General features: G+C 39.2%; 1 protein-coding gene across 1 annotated transcript in view; it reads right to left on the bottom strand.

Moving 5' to 3' along the window:
• LOC109395820 (collagen alpha-4(VI) chain-like) overlaps nucleotides 1-19,710 on the bottom strand; it is a 100,937-nt gene that overhangs the window by 19,065 nt on the left and 62,162 nt on the right. Inside the window, exons 16-27 of the mRNA XM_019667146.1 lie at nucleotides 17,138-17,200; nucleotides 15,268-15,330; nucleotides 14,136-14,198; nucleotides 13,555-13,617; nucleotides 11,408-11,458; nucleotides 7,069-7,104; nucleotides 6,901-6,963; nucleotides 5,471-5,533; nucleotides 4,199-4,234; nucleotides 3,069-3,105; nucleotides 1,119-1,130; nucleotides 539-1,032 (exon numbers count right to left, since the gene is read on the bottom strand). Of these exons, the coding sequence (XP_019522691.1) occupies nucleotides 539-1,032; nucleotides 1,119-1,130; nucleotides 3,069-3,105; nucleotides 4,199-4,234; nucleotides 5,471-5,533; nucleotides 6,901-6,963; nucleotides 7,069-7,104; nucleotides 11,408-11,458; nucleotides 13,555-13,617; nucleotides 14,136-14,198; nucleotides 15,268-15,330; nucleotides 17,138-17,200 (1,044 nt within the window). The remainder of the gene's footprint in view (nucleotides 1-538; nucleotides 1,033-1,118; nucleotides 1,131-3,068; nucleotides 3,106-4,198; nucleotides 4,235-5,470; nucleotides 5,534-6,900; nucleotides 6,964-7,068; nucleotides 7,105-11,407; nucleotides 11,459-13,554; nucleotides 13,618-14,135; nucleotides 14,199-15,267; nucleotides 15,331-17,137; nucleotides 17,201-19,710) is intronic.

The raw sequence follows: 19,710 nt of genomic DNA, 5'->3' as shown, positions 1-19,710 counted from the left end.
GAAGGAAGAAAGAAAGAAAGAAAGAAAGAAAGAAAGAAAGAAAGAAAGAAAGAAAGAAAGAAAGAAAGAAAGAAAGAAAGAAAGAAAGAAAGAAAGGGAAAATTACATTCTATGGACCCCCATGATACAATTTAGAATAGTGGTTAAGCATAGGTTCTGAATACAGATATTAATAATATCAGTCTGTGACTAAGTAGATACTTGACTTTCAATGGTAGATGTAACCTCTCTAAGCCTCAGTTTCCTTATTTCTGAAATAAGCCTACCGTATAGCGTTTGGGTGATAATTAAATAAGATAATGTTTATGAGGCACATAGCACAAAATAAGGGCTCGAGAATGGCCAGTCGGCACTAGTAGCAGCATTAGCAGTCGAGTCCATAAGGAGACCCCCTGCCCGCCATGCCTACACACCTATTTCTGGGAAATTCTTCCCCTGAACAGAACACCTCATACCTCATGTGGTCCTTGATGGAGGGATAAGGACCATGTACTAACCGCCCCGCTTCCCCGGCCCCCCAGGTGGTTCCTCCACTTACCAACAGGGCGTGTGGGAGGTTGTGCTGCTCTGTGAAGGCGATGACGACAGGGATGATGCCCAGCGCGCTGAACTCCAGTGCGGCGGTGTTGATGGAACGTGCATCACGGGTCGGGCCCACCTCAAAGAACACAGCCACTTTCCTCAGGAGAAGGCCCGAGCGCACACGTTTAAATACGTGTCTTGCCACAAACCTCATGGCATCCCCAAGGTTCCTGCTGCCAGAGGACTTTTCCAGGGGGATTTTACTGGCTGCGTGCAGGAGAGCAGGCTTCCCCTTGTAGTCCGAGAAGCGAATCAGGTAATCTACTTTGTAGTTGTACGAAATTATGGCCACTCGAGCACCCGTTGGGCAGTTACTTTCACTTATTTCCATCGTCATCAACAGAGACAATAAAATGTCTCTCATCCTCTCAAAATCCAATGGAGTGACATCATTTGACATGTCCAACGCAAAGACCACTTCAGTAGGAAACGCGGGGCATTTGGAAACACCTTGACACAATAAATACACAGATTTAAGGTTTTCTGCAATGCCTCTAAACAGGTGAAGATTTGAGTGAATAAGAAACATTATTTACCTCTTGAACAAGCTGGAAAGAAAATTATGTTGGAGAGAAAAGAAGACATTGTTAGCTTACATAAGCAGTGGCATCTTTTCCAACTGAGTGCTTCAAGATGAAAAACCAATCTCCTCTGAGAAATTCAAGCTTGGCCTTCTCTGACTCCTCCTGCCTGAGTGTGGCAGAGACCTCTACTTGTTCCCCAATATTCATTCTTTCTTTTTCTATAGTAATAGAACACAATCTGTGGCTGGGCATATGGCTTGCTAGAACAAAGACTTCATTTCCCAGTGGAGTAGAGTTCTCACTAAGTTCTGGATAATAGAATAAGAAAAATGGTAGGTACAATTTGGAGAAATTAGCCTTCTCCTTTCCTTTCCTTTTCTTGCAAGTGGAAGCTTCATAGACATCTGAGACCATGAGGTAATTTGAGAAACAGAACATTTTCACCCCAATGGCAGAGCTAGAAAATAAAAAGAGCCGGCATCCCTGAACCCCATGGAGCTCACTATCAACCCTGGAATAGCCACTTTCAGGCTCTGATTTGAGAAATATGTTTCTGTCACTGCCATTGAGCACTGAAGTCACTCCTACCAGCAATGAGTACTTTTATACATTTCCCACATTTAGATAGGGAAGTTTTTGTCATTTAAAAAATACTTCTGGGGGTAGGAAGGGTGGTAGAAGAGGGTCAAGGGGGTCAAATACATGGTGATGGAAGGAGAACTGACTCTGGGTGATGAACACACAATGTGATATATAGATAATGTATTACAGAATTATACACCTGAAACCTATGTAATTTTACTAACCATTGTCACCTCAATAAATTTAATTAAATTTCCAATTTGAGAAACAAAAAGAGTGTTTCATTTTAATTTGTATTCTTTGACTTCTTGTGAGGTCAAACATTTTTAGATTTGTTCTTCATTTGCATTTTTTCTTCTCTGAATCCTTCATTCATATTTGTTGCCTATTTTCGATCTAAAAGAGTTTTTTATATTTAGGTTAGTAAATATGAAATATTTGTGTGTAGATGAAAATGATTGAGTAGCAGCAATTTTATATATTTTGACATGATAGAATTAGGAAGTTAAGTGTTTTGATTGGGTCCATTGCTTATATCACATATATTTTTTCCCCTTTTTCTGTCTGCTTTTGGTTTTACAGTGCTCTTCAATGTAAAGGGGTTTTCAATTTCTATACAGCCTACTCTGACACTTTTCCTTTGTGGTCAAGACGATGGTATTTTTCTTTATGATTTCTAGGAAATAGAATTCCATAATCTTCCTGAGTAGGAACTAGATGGGAATGAACAGAATATGGAAGTTGGAGTAAAAAGAGAAAGGAAAGTTGTGGAGAAAACCCAAGCTCTCAAACTAAGCAACTTGCCAAGTCAATGTTCTCTCCCTATTGCCAGTAAGTGGAGAAATGTGTGTATTATAGGATGTAAATATCCTAGAATACATTCAAGCCAAAAAATAAATTCCAATCTGAGAATGTGATAAAACATTCCTTAATATTTGATGATTCGTAATTCCATTTTTAAAACATAAATATAAAATAGGACACATTTCTTATTGAAAGCTCACTGGTAATCCTTCTTGTTTAAATTGGTGAGATAAGAAGAACAAAGATTTCTTTGTCTTTTTCATGATAAGAAGCACCAAGATGTAGACATGCAGTTGTGCAATTATCGTTACATTTTATGGGGCACCATGTTGTACAGCGAAATTTTTCTTCCCCATTGAGATGACATGCCTTTTAACCACTTCATTTCTGAGACCACATTGAGGAAGATTACTTACCCAAGGGGCTACTGAGCTAAATAAATTCATTTACAGGAGCCTATCTTAAGGGATAATGGCACCACCCAAACCTCAGTCAAATCCATGCTGACTTATGTCCTCAATCCATGACTCATCCCATTTCACACCACTGGCTCCTTTTGAGCCTTTTTTAACTTACGGCAGTTTTCTCGTGTGAAGTTAACAATTTCACAAGGCTGTTAGAAAGATGGAGAAAGAGAGGAAAAATGAAAAAGTATTTAATTTGAAGTATACTCCTCCTCAGTATACTCTGGTGACTTAGAAATGTCATATGGATATTTTATCATTGCCTATCTGAAGCATTTTGAGCTACAACAGAAAATCCGAAAATTGTTATAGCAAATGAAACCATCCAACAGTTGTATTTCTAGATCCAGTGGACATTTTAAAATATTTAAACTATCTTACATACAATATAGTGCCCATATTATTAGAGATAGGTAGATAAGGAGCTTATTTTTCTCATCTGCCTCGCAAAGCAATGGAATCGAATTTGATTTTGAAGAAGGTTAAATCCAGGAATCTCACCACAGAAGGGGGAGAAATGCCTTTAATTCTTATATCTCTATGTTAGCAATCCCTGGTATACTTTTTTAGAATGACTTCTAAGGCAGGTACTGCTGACACCTCTCCTAGAATTCTGCTTTGTTCCTGTGATCACTTCCTCTCTGTCCTGTTCTTCCCCCCAATCCCATCACTTCCTGCTCCTCCATTGCCTCCAATTCCCCCCTTACCCACCCACAATAGCATTTCTGTACTTGGAAGATGAAAAACCATCATAATTTTGAGATTGTTTTCAGATGTGCCATGAGACACAAAGGCCTCTACTGTGCTGTGTATTAGAAGCAATTTTTGAACTTTACAAAAAGGCATATTGCACAGGGGTAGTGGTCTCCAAGTCTTTCCTTTCATGTCAACTAGTGTTAATCAAAAATATCCAGATTCCCTCCAGGATTTAAAATATTATTTTACTCTTTTTATTTGTTTGGTTATAACATTCTAGAGTAAAGTCTGTAAGTGTAAAATACTAAGAGAATTTTTTTATTAGTTTCAGGTATACAAAACATTTTAATAGTACAAAAAAAAATTTTTATTAGTTTCAGGTGTACAAAACAATGTAATAATTAGACCTTTACACCCCTCACAAAGTGATAATCCTCCTCCCCCAATCTACTAGAAACTAAAGAATCTTTATAGATTCCTATTTCGTAAAAGTAGAAAGCTTTGTGTTCTGAAAAAATAAAGTTTAGAATTAAAATCTTCACCTACCGTCATATCTATCATGCCTTTGGGGCCCTTGATACCCTGGAAAGAACAGAAACAGATTTAAAATGCAAAATTCTGAGGTTCAATACATTTTTCTCCAGAGTTCACAAGAGGTTCTGAAGAAGTTCACCACAGTATATGGATCACCTCTGTCCTTTACTCCTGGCCCTGGAGTTCTGTCTGACCCTTTAAAGGAAGGAGGTCAGAGTACCTAGGAGATGTGTCCCAGACCTTGTAGTCTAGGATGCCCAGGTAGATGATACATAAAGACTTTTAGAAGATCAAGTCATCTTGAGACCAAGACATAGTTGAGGATAAAATTCAGGAAAGGGTCTTTCAAGAACTCAGGACCATTCATAGGCAGCTCTAAAGTAGACCCCGGTCCTTCCCTCCATGCCTTTCTTCCTCAGGCCACCCACCACCACACTATCTCTGCCCTAGTACTGAACAAGTCTTCCCTGGCTCCTTCAGCATAGAGTTGCCTGACTCCAGGCCCTCCAGGAGTCTACAGATCTTTGTTCTTATATAAACTCTGCAAGGCAGTAATTTGTAACCTTGGGTAAGTCGCTATAATCTTCTCAGCCTTTGTTTCCTCTTCCATAAAATGGGCACGAGTTGTCCTTCTACTTCTAAGATTGTTGATTCTATGACTTTGTTGCACCTCTCCCGTAAACCCCACACTGCAATGAAGCCACCAGGTTCTACCCACGGCTGGCTTACTGAGTCATCCCTCATGTAATGACAGCCTAGCCTGATGAGGCATGGGGCAAAATGACAGTAGCCCCAAGTCTTTCCTTTCATACCAAACAACCTTCCAGGGAATTTTTTAAATATATGTGGGCTAAAAAAAAAATAAAACAAATAAAAAAATAAAAAACATTCGTGGGCTTGCAACATTGTCAGTTCAGTTAAGATTATATAAATGTCACATTTTGTTATGATTTCCTTCTAGTTTTTGCATAAATGTTGTTGTTCATCTTGTTTACATTGATAAACTCATTCTCCAGTGAGTATTACATATTGTTTTGTGTATTTACACAGACTCATAAATCTCCAGCCACTCTAATATCGTCCCCATGCTCAAGTACAACATTTAAATTGAATAAAAATATAGTGTAAGGACTTAAAGCGAATGTAAAGCAAATGTGGCCCCTTCCCTGTATAGGTCCTCTTGTGTATCCCAAATGTTCATTTCTTCTTAGAGAGACCTCTTATCAAATCTTTATTCATTTTTACACAAAGGTTGAAAATAAGAGAAAAAAGAGTCCATGTTACCCTTTGTCCTGGAGGGCCTTGGTCACCTGGAGTTCCAACAAATCCAGGAAAGCCAGAATTACCCTAAAAATGACCAAAGAAAAGGAATAAGCATTCTCCCATGAATACAACTTGATTAAAGCCATCAGACCCACTTTGAGATACTAAGTTGTCATTATATCTAAGGTCCAATGAGTCTGAGATGGACACGTTAGTTTATGAACTGTAATCAGTGGAGTGAGGCTCAGAAACTAGAAAGAGAAGGGGTCTCTTTATGGGAACCATCTAAATCCCCCCTACACACCTAATCCCAGAAAACATGTGTACACACACACAAACACACACTTCCAAATAGAGCCTTAAAGGATGTCAATATCAGTTGAGCCTCCAAGTCATATAATTTAAAGAATGCAGGAAAATATGCATTGAGGACCTGGCATCAGGAGAAAATTTCCTCTACCACCTCTGGTCTTTCAGAGAAAAGGTATATGCTAATCATGGGGTCACTGCTCATCTTACACATATTTGAACTGACACAGCATTATCTATATGTAATTGATGTTTTCTCTCTCTCTCTTGCTCTCTCTCTCTCTCTCTCTCTCTCTCTCTCTCTCTCTCTCTCTCTCTTTATTTGAAACCAGAGACAAGTTTAGCTGAGCAGTGCAATAGCAGCCAGCAGCAAGCCAAGCTAGGCATAGATCAAATTTTTCTTTATGTCTTTGCCAATGTATAAAAATACCAATTATTGAGTGCCTGGAAAATATGCATTATCTTTCCTTTCCTCTTTTCTTCACTGAACACTGGTCCATCTTCTTTTCTTAGAAGGCCTCGCTGACTATATCAGCTAAACATTACCAAGGTTTACTCTTTCCAAAAAGATATCCACAGGGTTACTCTTTTCAAAAAGAGCTGCCAGTGACTGTGGCGCTTCAAGATTGAATCTTCAGAACCTGAAGGAATAGATTTATAATGGTAGACTCTATAAAGCACAGTGAAAACATGATCCAAAGTCCACCAAGATGGCAGCCACATTCTTGAGAGTCTAGTCCCACAATAGCTAAGAGAAAGTTAAGGCTTGGAAGAATCTGAAAGAAATAGCAATGTCTGCTCTGTAGATAAAACAGTACCTTTCCAAATGATATCTAGACTTACCAAAGACAGAGGTGCCTCCAAACTTGTTTATTTAAAGGTTGATATTGCATAACTGAAACTCCAGCTTGAATTTTCTGTTGTTACCGTTTGTGGGGCTACATTTGCATTCAGAAGATAAATGAGAGTGGGATCAAGTGGGAAGTGGGTTGGCGGCCCAAGGAAGGTATGACTGTGCATTGCCTGAGGAGGACACAGGCTTTCTGCTAAGAAGTCCATTAACCCAATGGAAATATGCTCCTGTGAGTAGAGTGTCATTATGTGGGCCCCTTTGCATTTTGGGAAATTCCTTTGATTCTTACCCTCTTCCCTCTGATTCCCTTTGTCCCCTTCTCTCCTCGATGGCCTGGGTTACCATCTTCTCCCTTAATAGAATCAAAAGCAAAATCTTGAGTGTAAAAAAAAATAAGTACAAACAAATGACACATGCTGCATACCAATTGCCAGGCCCCAGAAAGATATCTTCTTACTTTTGTGCCAGGATAGCCAGGAAATCCAGGTTGACCCTAGTGTCAGAAATGAGATAAGTATTACTTAATGTTATATGATTAAGTCTTTCTTTGGCATTCCTCAGGGGGAAAAAAAACTGTAATTTTGAGGAAAAAGACTCTCAAAATAAGTGCCAGAAAAAACAACTATAGCAATGGTTGTTATCTTGAGCTACTCCCAAGTAGTCATATTTTATTTCTATAATTCGTTGTGAAACAACTTGCAAATGATTTTTACAAATTTTTTCCGCCTCCTCGATATAATGTGTAATTAAACTTCCTTCTTAAGCATTTTTATCTATGGGTTTAAATAACCAGAGATCTGATGCAATGGAAACCAAAGGAAGGGGCACCAAATTGACTGTTGGGAAGCAAGTGCTCATTGTCAGATCAAAGGCACACTACAAAGCAATTATTCATTCAACAAATATTTATGTAGCACCTATTACGTGCCAGGTACTTCTCTAGGCACTGGAAATTCAGCAGTGAACAGAACAAAGACCCTGCTATTATGGAACTTACCCGCCAGTGAGGAAGAGATGTATGTCAGGAAGTGATAAATGCAATTCCAGAAAGGGGATTAAGAGGTGAAGAATGATGGGGTCGGGGGGAGTGGTAACTATTTTACATAAGGTGGTCAGGCAACCCTCTTGGTAAAGGTGGCATTTGGGAAAAGACTGGCATGAACTGAGGAAGAAAGCCACACAGATATCCAGGAAAAGAGCATTCCAGGCAGAAGGAGAAGTGTGTAAAAAAAAAACCCTGAGGCAAGAGTATGAATGTGTGCCATGTTTCAGGATCACTGAAGCGGGTGGGGATGGGGCGAGCAGAAGGAGATAAAGTCAGAGAGTTCACGGAGGGGCCAGATTGTATAGAGTCTTGAAGGCCATGTGAACAGCGGGGTTAATTCTGAATGGCATCAGAAGCTATAGCCGGGCTTTGAATAAAGGAGTGACATGATTTGACTACGTGTTTAAAAGATGGCTCTGGCTGCTGCATGGAGAACTAACTAGATGAGGCAATGGCGGAAGCAGAGAGACCAGTTAGGTGGCTATTACAGCAATTCAGGGGGAAAATCATATTAGCTTGGCCCAGAGTGTGGCAGGGGCGGTACTGAAAAGTGATGAAATGCTGGATATATTTTGAAAGCAGACTCACCATTATTTATTGGTGGATTAAATGTAGGGGGTTAGAGAAGGAAACTTAGTAAAGATGGTGCAAGTGTCTGTCCTGAGCAACTGGCAGGATGGAGTCCCCACTCTTGAGATGGGGAAGGCTGGAGGAGGGGCAGGTTGTCAGGGGAATCAGTGTTCACTGACTAGATGTTTGGCTTATTAAGGGGTTATTGTTAATTCTTAGGTGTGGTAATGGTATTATATTTTTAAAGAATATTTTAGAGCTGCAATTTGAAATATTTATACATTAAATAGATATCTGGGATTTGCTTCAAAATAATTGGTGGGGGAATAAGTGGGTGGGAGAATAAAGAAAACAAAACAAAATTGGTCAAGGGTTTTGCATTGTTTGAGCTAGATGATGGATACATGGGGAGATGTGTCATTATATAAGTTTCTCCACTTGCATATACATTTGAATTTTTCCATAATGAAAGGCTAACAAACGAAAGAAGAAAATTGTTTGGGGACATGGCAATGTTAAGGTATCTATTGGATAACCAAGTGGAAACATTTGGAGTTTAAGAGATTGGTCCGAGCTGGAGAAATAAGCTGGAGATCACAGGATAGATGGTACTTGATGCCATGGGGCTGGATAAGGTCCCCTGAGGAGTGAGTAAAGAGGGAGAGAAATATGAAGGTAGAGCCCTGTGTCTTCCAATAGTTACAGGTCAAGAACGTTCAGAAGATCCAGCAAAGGAGACTGAGAAAGGGCAGCCAGCACAAACCAAGCAAGTGGGGTGTCCTGGAAAATGAGAGAGGAAAGGTTCCAAGAACAAGCCCACGATCATCTTGGTCAAATGCCTGCTGAGATGGAATATGATGCGGGCAGAGAAAAGACCATTGGATTTAGTACCATGGATTTTACCTCGACTAAAGCATATGTAGTTGAGGGGGGAGAGCTGAGGGGTAAAGGCTCAATTGTTATCAGAGAGAACAGAGGAAAGAAAGTAGAGTTTCTTAGCCCCACGCTACTAACATTTGGGACCCGATGGTCCTTTGCTGGGATCTGTCTTGTATATTATAAGATGAAAAATAGTATCTTTGGTCTTTACTTACCAGTTGCCAGTAGCATCCCCTCCCCCCAGTTGTGGTACATAAAATACATTGCCAAATATCCCCTGAAGGGTAAAATCACCTCCGAGTGAGAACCATAGGTATACAGACTTCCTCTTTCAAAGAGTTGCCAGACAGCAATGGGACAATGGGAGTAGGTAGTTAAGTGAGGGTTTTGTTTTTGGTTTGGGGGCTTTTTTAGATGAGAGATATTCCCACCTCTTTGGATACTGATGTGAATAATCTATGTGGAGGGAAGAAAATTTCATGATGCAGAAGAGAAAGGTGGCACCTGCAGGAGCCGGGGCCTTAGGAAAGCAAAAAGGGAATGGAATCCAGTCCATGAGAGGAGAGATTAGTCTTAGACAGGGCATAGACTCATCTCCACAGCAGAAGGGAAGACAGGGTGCAGAGGCAAGTCGTTTGGCCTACATGGTGGCGGGTGTGCACAGAAGCTCTCCTCTCATTGCTTCCATTTAATTAATGAAATAGGAAGCATGTTTGTCTGCTGAAAATGTGGAAGAGAAAGCAGGTCTTGGAGGTTTGAAGGGAGAGGAGAAGGTATGAAGTAGATCACTCAGAAAGGAGAGTGAACAGACGAGGAAAGTGTAGTTGGCTGGCTGAGCAGCAGTAAGGGCTACTTAAAATGAGACCACTAGGACTTGCCAGGAAAAACCCATGCATGCTCCACAGTATTAAGTGCATCACAATAAGCATAGACTGGCCTTGTGCTTCGGTGGTATGTGGTTCAAAACAAGCACATTTGAATTCTACCCAGAATTCCCTGTTGTGCAAACTCTCCCCTAGACAAGAAAGACTTAATTTGTCAGGATGGGGCTCCAATGAACTAGTTTCCACACTTAGCTCTGTCTCTAACTGGCTATGTGATCACAGGCCAGTTACTTTCCTCCTCTGAGTCTCAGGCTTTCCTATCTGTATGCCGACCAGACTGAACCAGACGATCACTGGCATCCCCACCGTCCATCATTCTACAGATATTCACTAAGAGCTTACTGTGTTTGGAGCATTTTTCTGTTCAATAAAGTAACGGTGTCATCTCACGGTCACAAAGGAAACAAGAGAATGACAGAGAAATCAGCCCAGAGTCCTGACACTGTTAAGGAGCTGGGTATCATTAAACATCCCAGTGATTCCTTATTTTGTGAGGCAATAAATGTAACTTGAAAACTAAAGCACCAGGATTCACTGCGGCTATTGACATTTGATTTATTCAATAAGCTTCATGGGACTTCCAGGCTTCAAAATCTCTGTCAGTGACCCATTAACTACATGTGAAAATACCAGCTTTTTATGGGAGTAGAAATATTCCAATATACTCATTGAGCACCTATTTTGTGTTAAGCTCTGTTCCACAATACAAAAATGAGTAAGATGCAATCCTGCTATCAAGTTCACAAAGTGGGAGGTGGACACATATGCAGGAATAAATTATAATATAACCTCAATTAAAAAGGGGCTACTGTAGGTCGAGTGGCTCAGTTGGTTAACAGCTCGCTCAAGAGTGCTAGCTCTGTGCAACAGTGGTTTGATGCCCGGCCTGAGCTGAGCTGCCAAGAGGTAGCAGGCTGGCTCAGCTGAAAAAAAAAAGGGGGGGGGAGGAGAGGGCGGGTTACTGTACAAATATGAACAATGTGCTTTAGGAACACAGAGTACAGGCAAAAAATTCTGTCTATGGAAGCCAAGAAGCCTTTCATAGAATAAGCTGATATTTGAGTTGGTTTTAGAAAATGAGTAAAAATTGTCCAAAGCAGGGAGATGGGAAAGGAAATCCCAAATAGAGGCAAGAGTGTTTACAAAGGCAAGGGGTTAGGAAAGGGCCTAGCATGCCTAGTGCTGGGGTGGGAATATCTGGTGTAGGTAGGAGATGAAGCAAGAAGTTTGGTTTTTAAATAAGGGAGTGACAAAATCAGCTTTTATTTTTTAAGGAGGGAACTCTGGCAGCTACAACATGTCATAAACAGCATGCAGAAACCTTTCCCAGAATGCCACTAGGGTAATAACTTATTCTAGTAAAATAAAATAAAAGCTGTAGTCCTTAGTTCAGAATACTCTGTAAGTTTGTTCCTTACCTTTGTTCCTTTTCTTCCTGGATGTCCATATCCATCGGGACCAAAATGACCCTAAGAAAATGACACAAGATGAACTGTAGTCATCCAGATCAATACGTGGCTGATAATATTATCTGAACCCTTGGGAGAATCAGCAGTGCACAGAGGTGGGGAAGGCAGAAGGGGTTTGATGGAGGTAAAGCCTACCTTTATAGGATAAACACTGGACTACTTTCAAAGGATAAGGAGGAAATAGGGTTTAAAGCTTTTAAGACCAATTATATAAGGGTTTTTTGTGTTTTCTTCTTAATTTTTAACCCCCTCTTCAGCAAAATTCTGTAACTCAGCAAGATGATACCACAGGTGCACAAAGCCAAATCACTGCACAAAGTTCCCCTTGGGCAAACCTGCTTTCCTCACAGGACGAAATGACAATGGAACAAGTTCCAGAATTGGTAAATCTCTAGGATTAAAGACAGACTTGGGGGGGTTGGGGGGGAGATTGAAATAGAGGCAATGTAGGTTAGTGAATAAATACTTAGGCTGTAAACCCAGAAAGATCTGAATTTTTATTCTATTTCTAATGCTAGTTGTTTGAGTGACCTTGGGCACATCACTCAACCTCTCTAAGCATCAGTTTCCTCATCTGTTCAATGGGGATAATACTATCATCTACACAGTGTGGCTGTTGGAAGATTAAGTGAGATTGTGCATGGAAAGCACTTAGCCTGATGCCAGGCACAGAGAAAGTACTTGCTAAGTGGTACTCTGCCGCTGATGGTGACAGTAGTCATGATGAGGTTGGCAGGGGAGTAGCTGTGGTCATGATGTAACTGGTCATGCTGATGATAATAATTATGAAAACATTGATGATATCATACTACTAGGATCTTAGCATCTGTATATGTGGAAAGTGAGCTTCTCGTAATAAAGAGTGAATTCAGAATCTTTTAGGTTCTATATGCTAAATGGACAAGTAGGTCAACTGAGGGGAAAAAAAGTTTTAATTTTAAGCCACAAAGATAATTCATATGGCTAAGGAGAAAAGTTTAAAATAGAAGATAAAATAAAGAAGATTGCCCAAAATGAGATAATTTGGGGGGGGAAGAGATGCAGGTGAGGTTCATTCGCTGTTGCTCCAGCACCTCTCTGCTGAAGGACGTGCAGAGCCTCCAATATCTGCAACCCCACACACCCAAACTATATATTTTGCGGATGTCCAACACCCTCTGACATTCCTGAAGTGCCACCTTCAAGATAGGCACTGCTCCCCAGCTTTGTCTGTCTGGAAAGAGGTCTGTAGGAACCAGCTTTGCATTTTTTAAAATCAGGATAGTTTTTAGAAGTCAAACAGTGTTAATTTCACCAGCTGAACTGAATATAGGTGCAAAACATTGCTTGCCTTACATTTCATTTGATAGTAATCCCTTTCTGTTCTTCCCCTTGCCACATGTAAGTTTAAGCTTCTTAGACCTGCTTTTATTTTCTCTCCTTGCTAACAAATGCAATTCCAGTGCCAAGTGTAAAATAACTGCAGGTCCTTCCTACTGCTAGTGAAAGAAATCTCAGAAATATGAGTTGCAGGAAAGACAACATTACTCTGTATCATAAAGCTCTTTCCAGTAAGGCGGTGAATTGAAAACAGTCCTAAAACAACTCACTTGTTCTCATGCTCAGAGCAATGAATGACTGAGGTAAAAATGCATAGCTCTGTCTTTGAAAGTATTATCTGCTGAAGTAAGCCTTTTATGATCCTTGGTCTTCAAAGATTATTTCTATGTTCCAGATAATCAAACCTATGCCATTAAAAATTTGCAACTCTGATTGGCTGTCTTGTTTCCCCGGAAAAAAATGTTTCATTGAACATCTCTGTATTCCCAACACTCAAAGGTTTGTAAAACACCTTTGTCAAACAGAACAGGCTCACTGGTACTTCCCTCTTCAACAACGTGCGAGACGGCAAAACCAACCCCAAGACATCTTTGGATTCTTTATTTATATGAGGAGTTTGAGGATCTTTGACTCTTTAGATTCACAACAGCTCTAGTGATCATATTATATTTCTTACCTCAAATACTCACCAAGCACATTAGAATTTTATGTAAAACCAGAGCAAATAATACACAAGAAATTCAATCAAGAGTCCACAACAAAGAAACTAGACTTACAGGTTGCCCTCTTGGTCCTTGCTGACCCCACGGGCCTTTTTCTCCGGCATTACCATAATCTCCCTTTTATAATAAAGAATAAAGATGAAATTAATTTTCTCTTATGAGTTCATGCAGTTTTATATTGTTCTTCTTTTTCAAGTCCCATTGGCATCATCCTACAGCCTAAGGTGAATAGCTTCCTCTAGACTTGTGTTCAATATAAAAAAGTAAAAATATATTAAAATTTTGGTACTGAAAACTAGCAAAGCTAGGTAAGCAGCATCAGTTATAGAATTTTATATTGCTGTGGCTTTTTCCAGGTGTGAGTGTGTGAATCTACACATTCGCAGTGAACGCATATATTTATCTCTCCATTGATGTCTTTATCTAATGATACATGGGATGGACCATCTGTCCATCTTTCTGCATGTCTGTCTATATGTCTTCTCTTCTATGTATCCCACTATAAGGTAATGGACAGTCGATAAATCACCAACCACATCAGAAACTCATGCTGGAAATTATGACATAAGGAGAGATTCGTGGAAGAAAACCCAAGTTGCAATCAAGGAAGTATGTTCTACGACTATGACCTTTACCTTCCTTCCCCTTGGTCCAGTTTTTCCTTTTGAACCTTGTGTCCCTGGAGGCCCAGGATTCCCCTGCAACAAGAACATGACCAAAATCACATCAAAGGCCACAAAGTTAGCTACCTGACTCTCTTGCTATTATTCAAATAGTCCGGAACTGGTAATATGTTCATGAATCACCTTTAATGTTTTATACCATTAATTTTATCCTCCAACCAACAAAATGCATCATATATACATGTAAACAGTGGGCTGAGAGGTTGGAGTGAGGGGAGGGGGTAAAGTGTTCTGTGCACGAGGCCATGTCTACCACCTACCAAGATTTGGAGGAATTATCTGACTACTAGAGGGAAAAACACTGTTTGATTAAGGGAACCAGAAGACAAATGCCTGGACTTGTACCCTTTCCAAATAGAAAACATTATCAAATGAGAATGAAAATAATACCGCCAGTTATGGAACTTGACTTTTCCTGACCAAGGGAGAGAATGAGGACAGAACTAGGGCTGGGGCCACCCTGGAACTGCTGTTTTGAATCTCCAGACACTCTTGACCCTGACTTAAATCATGCTGCTCAGGTTTAAGGTATCTCAAATGCTCCCTTCCTTAGGAAGCCACTCCCATCGTCTGCCTCAGTCTGGGCTGACCCTTCTATGAACCATGGAGATATTGGATGGGGAGTAGAACAGTCACAGAAAGACCCAAGTTAGAGGCTAGTTCAGCCAACGACTATCTAGATGACAAGTCATTTAATCCTTTTGAGCCTCAGTTTCCTCATCTATAAAATTGGGATGGTAATTACTTTCTTACATGTTTGTAAGGAGCAATTAGTCATTTATTCCCTTTATACTATTTTTTCTTGCACTATAGACAAGTGTGAGCTTGTGTTACACACCCTTGAGGCTCAAACCCAACCTCATTGATCACTATATTCCCACAAAATATCTGAGGTAGAAGGGGGTACATAGCTGGTGATCAATGTCTAGTACATCAAATTAGCCATTTTTAGAAATCCCTGATATTCACAGGTCCCAGAACAAACAGTGTAACTTTATGTTATTTATCCAGGAACACACAGTTGTATGAACTGGCCATTGTTAATAAGCAGCTGAGTTGCAGCTTTTAGTTTTTTTAAACCTACCTGAACACCCCGTAAGCCTTTCTGTCCAAAAGTTCCTGGTGGTCCTTGCCTTCCTTTTGGTCCCTGGTCCAAAGATGAAAACAAAATTCAACCAGTTTTTACAGAGCTGCACACTTATTTTTAATGTAACCACAAAATCATCTTGGATGCCAATGGAAGCACAAATCAAGGTGCCCTGGCCTATCACTGTCATATTTATCACACTGTAATCAAGCAGCATCTGCACCCTTAAGCACCCCCAGCATAACTTGCTCCAAACTCACTCCATCTAAAACACAGGATGTGAGTCCTCAGCATCCATATTGCTAACCATCTCTCCGGTTGAATTTGATGATTAATAAAGTCTGAGAACATTGCTTTTTTTTTGCTTTTGCTTTTTTTTTATTGGTTTCATTGCTTTTATATTTTTAATTCACCAAACTAATTTTAAATCCTAAAAAGGGAATGAGAGGAGCTGGAAGGGTAGTGCTCTCCTTTGAATAATCAACATTTTTCTTATACATGCAAAGGCTGAACAAGAAATCACATTTTTATTTTATCAAAAACCAAAAGTACCTTTAAGTAGCTTAATCTCACTGGGTACATGGCTGGGGCATTGCTCATTTTCTTCCCAATCTATTTTACCTTACTGATTTCTGACACTAATTTTTCTCCAGCTCTTCTAAGAAATGCCTTCCTATTAGAAGCATTGATCATGGTCTCTATACTCCTGGTTGAAGTATTGAGTCATCTATTTAAATAAACCATCCTACCCCCATCTCAGTGGGAAGTGAGAATTACAGGGGAGCTTCATCGATTATCTTGCTCATAGTTCACCACAAGACCTGCGCCTTTTGCACGCAGCAGTATAATAAAGTGAATATAAAAGAGAACGCCAGGACACAATAGTGGTTTGAATTAAGCCAGTGATCAAAAGAAAGGGCAAAAATACATCTCTCAGTTTTTCCCCCTATGTTCAGATACTATTTTCTATCATGAAGTAAATACAATCTTTAATTACACATTGATTGCCCATTTCTTTCTTTCGTATCTTTGTCAAGTGGAAAAACAGCAGAAACCTTCTCAAATTATCATCTGACACTCATATAGGATATTTAAAGTTCAGGGAAATGATTCAATGTGTTAGTAAAATTTGTTGTTTTAAAGTTCTTCCATTTGAGGGTACTTGAAAACAATTTGGCTTTTAAAAGAAAGATATAGAAAGCATTCCAGCAGTGTTTACAGAACATTTGGGTTATGCTTAGAGGGTTCCAAAAGAACTGGTTGAAAGTTTAAATTTCCAATTATCATGGAATAGTTTACAACACCCCACTGGGCTGAACTCCTTGAGGGCAAGATCCTTGCCTTAATGATCTGAATGTCCCAGGCCTATTGGCAAAATGCCTTATGTATAATAGATACTCAATAAACACATTGTTTATTTTTCCTGACAAATTGAATACAATTGTTATGAATTAAATATTATTTGAGTAATCTGAATACACATCTCCAGAGGCAGTGATTAAGAGCCTAATAAATTTATAACTATAATGCCTGAGTTTGAATCTCATCTTTATCACTTAGTAGTTGAGTGAGCCTGGCCAATTTACCTAACTCCTCCATCCTCCCTCCAGTTCTCCCCTGTAAGGTGGGAGTAATCAACATCCCCACTTGAAGGATTAAATGAGTTAATACTAGTGCTTAGGGCCATATGGAGGACATGGTAAGAGCTCAATAAATATTAGTTATTGGTGTTTAACCTGCCCAGAAGAGAAGCTATACAATTTGTTTGCAGAGGCTCTGATATATGTTAAGCCCCTATCAAAGAATCTAAGTTAAAATTTTAAACAAATATCCTTTTTAGCACTAAAAACAGGTTCACTGATTCAACCTGTGGGCCTGGATATCCAAACTCTCCTTGGTAACCTCGTTCACCAGGTTCTCCACGCACACCCTGTCAAAATAAATAAAGTGTAGTGAGTTCACCAGGCATCTTTAGTGTTCTTATTGAAGGCAAGGCCTTCCCTGCAAGATGTCACTTGAAAGACAAGAAAGATTTCACTGTCTCAGTCCTCTTAGAATACGGAATTGGAAAAGAATGGTGGCGGGAGTTCCACTTACACTGGGAAAATGCAATACCAGATCCTTATTGTCTTTCCAAGTCTTTGCATATCTCTTTCCAATGCCTCAGCTAGTGATGGAAGCAAAAATATTTTGTTCAAATTACTCAAACTCTCATTTTACATAATAACTGGTTACTGAAAGCCCATCCACTCCTTCTAAGGGATATGGGCTAAATGATAGCTTGTGTTTAGGACCTTTATTCCCTGTGAGGAAACTCAGAATGTTGAACACAGTAACAAGCATGACATTGAAAAAGACCCATAAAGTACATAGAATAAGAGCAGGAAACTGGCTTTAAAACCCTACAGGTTCTTACAGCAGCAGTAAGCGAGTTATCTAGGCAAAGGTGAGCTGCTAAAATGATTCATCTGATAACTGATTTAATTTCTCCATCAAATTAATACTTTTCATTTCTACAAGAAAGATACATTTGCCATGATTAAGGATAATACTCATTTTGTGAATTATTCTGCCTTCTTTCTCATGTTGCTCACATGGTGACTCAGCTACTCATAGATTTGCAAAGAGAAGAAAACCTTAAACTCTGAATTAATCAATACATGGATCAATGACTTGTGCTTCTTAAGTTTTTTAAACTAGTCAGATAAATGAGAAGCACTTACATTAATCATTACTCTTACATTATTCTACTCTTCAAGAGCTGATTTCTAGATTTATAAATATGCACCAAGTTTTAAAAGGCATATAGCTAGAAACCTTGAAACAGATTGTGAAATGTTGCCTAATTTAACATTGCATTAGTGAGTGACATTCTTTTTCTTTTTTCTTTTTTTTTTTTTTTTTTTTGGCTTAAACAACAGAAATTTATTTCTTCACAGTCCTGGAGGCTATGGGTCTCAGACCAAGGTGAGAAAAGAGGCCTCAGGAGACACTAAATGAGTGACATTCTTAACGCAACACTTCTGAAGTGTTGCAAAGCTCAGACTCTTTTACTATCACTCCGTGCCTATATATTTATATAGGAAATCATTTCAGAAAAGCAAACACAAGAACAAAACAAAAAACCTATAGTACAATTTTTCTTTACACCACTGACAGGATATATAATTTCCTAAATGTTAAACATAAAAATAGTTTAGTAAATCATTGTTCTTTAACAGAGTAAGGTATAATGCATAAAAATGATAATAGGAAGATTTGGAAACATAGAAAAGCAGAATACAAAATAGTATATACATTATGAAAACCCTTTATTATCTGTGCAAGTGAAGGCAACACACAAACATGAAAATAATTACAGGAGGATGGTGGGTTTATGGTCACTTAAAAATGCATGATAGTCTGAATTTTATTATATTTAATAAATAAAGGTTTTAGCTTATTGCCAAAATAATCTATGCATTGATTTGTTTGTCATAATACAATCTTTTCCATTAGAAAAATCTTATTTAGAATTCCATTTCATTAGGCATCTTGCATAAGCCAGCATAACTAATTTTATAGATAATAATGAGCCCTATTTTCCCAAGGCCCAAGGGATGGTGTAAATTGGAGTTCAGCACTTCTGTAAGCTATATTCTTCCACTAGACCTCTTCAGCAAGTTACCGTCTCAAAACCATAAATGAGTCTCCATGACCAACGCTCCAACACTGGGTTAACTAGCAAACCATTGAGATGTTGGATAAACCCAGTTCACCCTGGAGTCTGCAAATAGTTATGATTTTATCTTTTATTTTTAAAAAAGTCAAAGCTTGAGTAGGAAAAAGAGCAAACAACTGCAGGGCTTCATCAAGATTAGAATGTTTTAAATGAGAGGCGTCCTACTGAAGATGGCAGTTTGCACACATTTTTCTCTGCTTCCGAAATGAGAGGTTGCTGTTCTAAAATCTGTCCCAATAAGACAACAAACAGTACAGATGTGCAGAGAACAATCAGGCTGGGTTAGACAGGAGGACAGAGGGCCCAGGAAGGACGGAATCCAAGAGAAATAAACCGCACATGTTTGAATATATTGGGAGGTTGTCAGTTTTGTCAAAGAGTTTTACGATTAACTCATAATAGGCACATAGAACATGAAGCAAATGGGGAGAAAGGGTGACTCAAGAGAATAAAAGTTGTATAGCTGTAAATAATATTTACCTAGTCATCATGTGAACAATGAACTGATTGGACCAAGAGTGGAGAAAATAAATGTATTGCAAGGTTGAGCTGAGGGATAGTGTATGGAGAAGGAGATGGACACATTAAGAAACATCTTTATCCTCCATAGTAAGAAATCAAACAAAACAAAACAGAAACAGACCCGTAGATACAAAGAACAAACTGATAGTTGCCACAGGGGAGGGGCATAGGGAGATAGGTGGAAAGGTGAAGGGGAA

Source organism: Hipposideros armiger, unplaced genomic scaffold, assembly GCF_001890085.2.
Source record: "Hipposideros armiger isolate ML-2016 unplaced genomic scaffold, ASM189008v1 scaffold_486, whole genome shotgun sequence".
Taxonomy (NCBI): Eukaryota; Metazoa; Chordata; class Mammalia; order Chiroptera; family Hipposideridae; genus Hipposideros; species Hipposideros armiger.
This window is presented reverse-complemented; position numbering and strand designations above follow the sequence as displayed.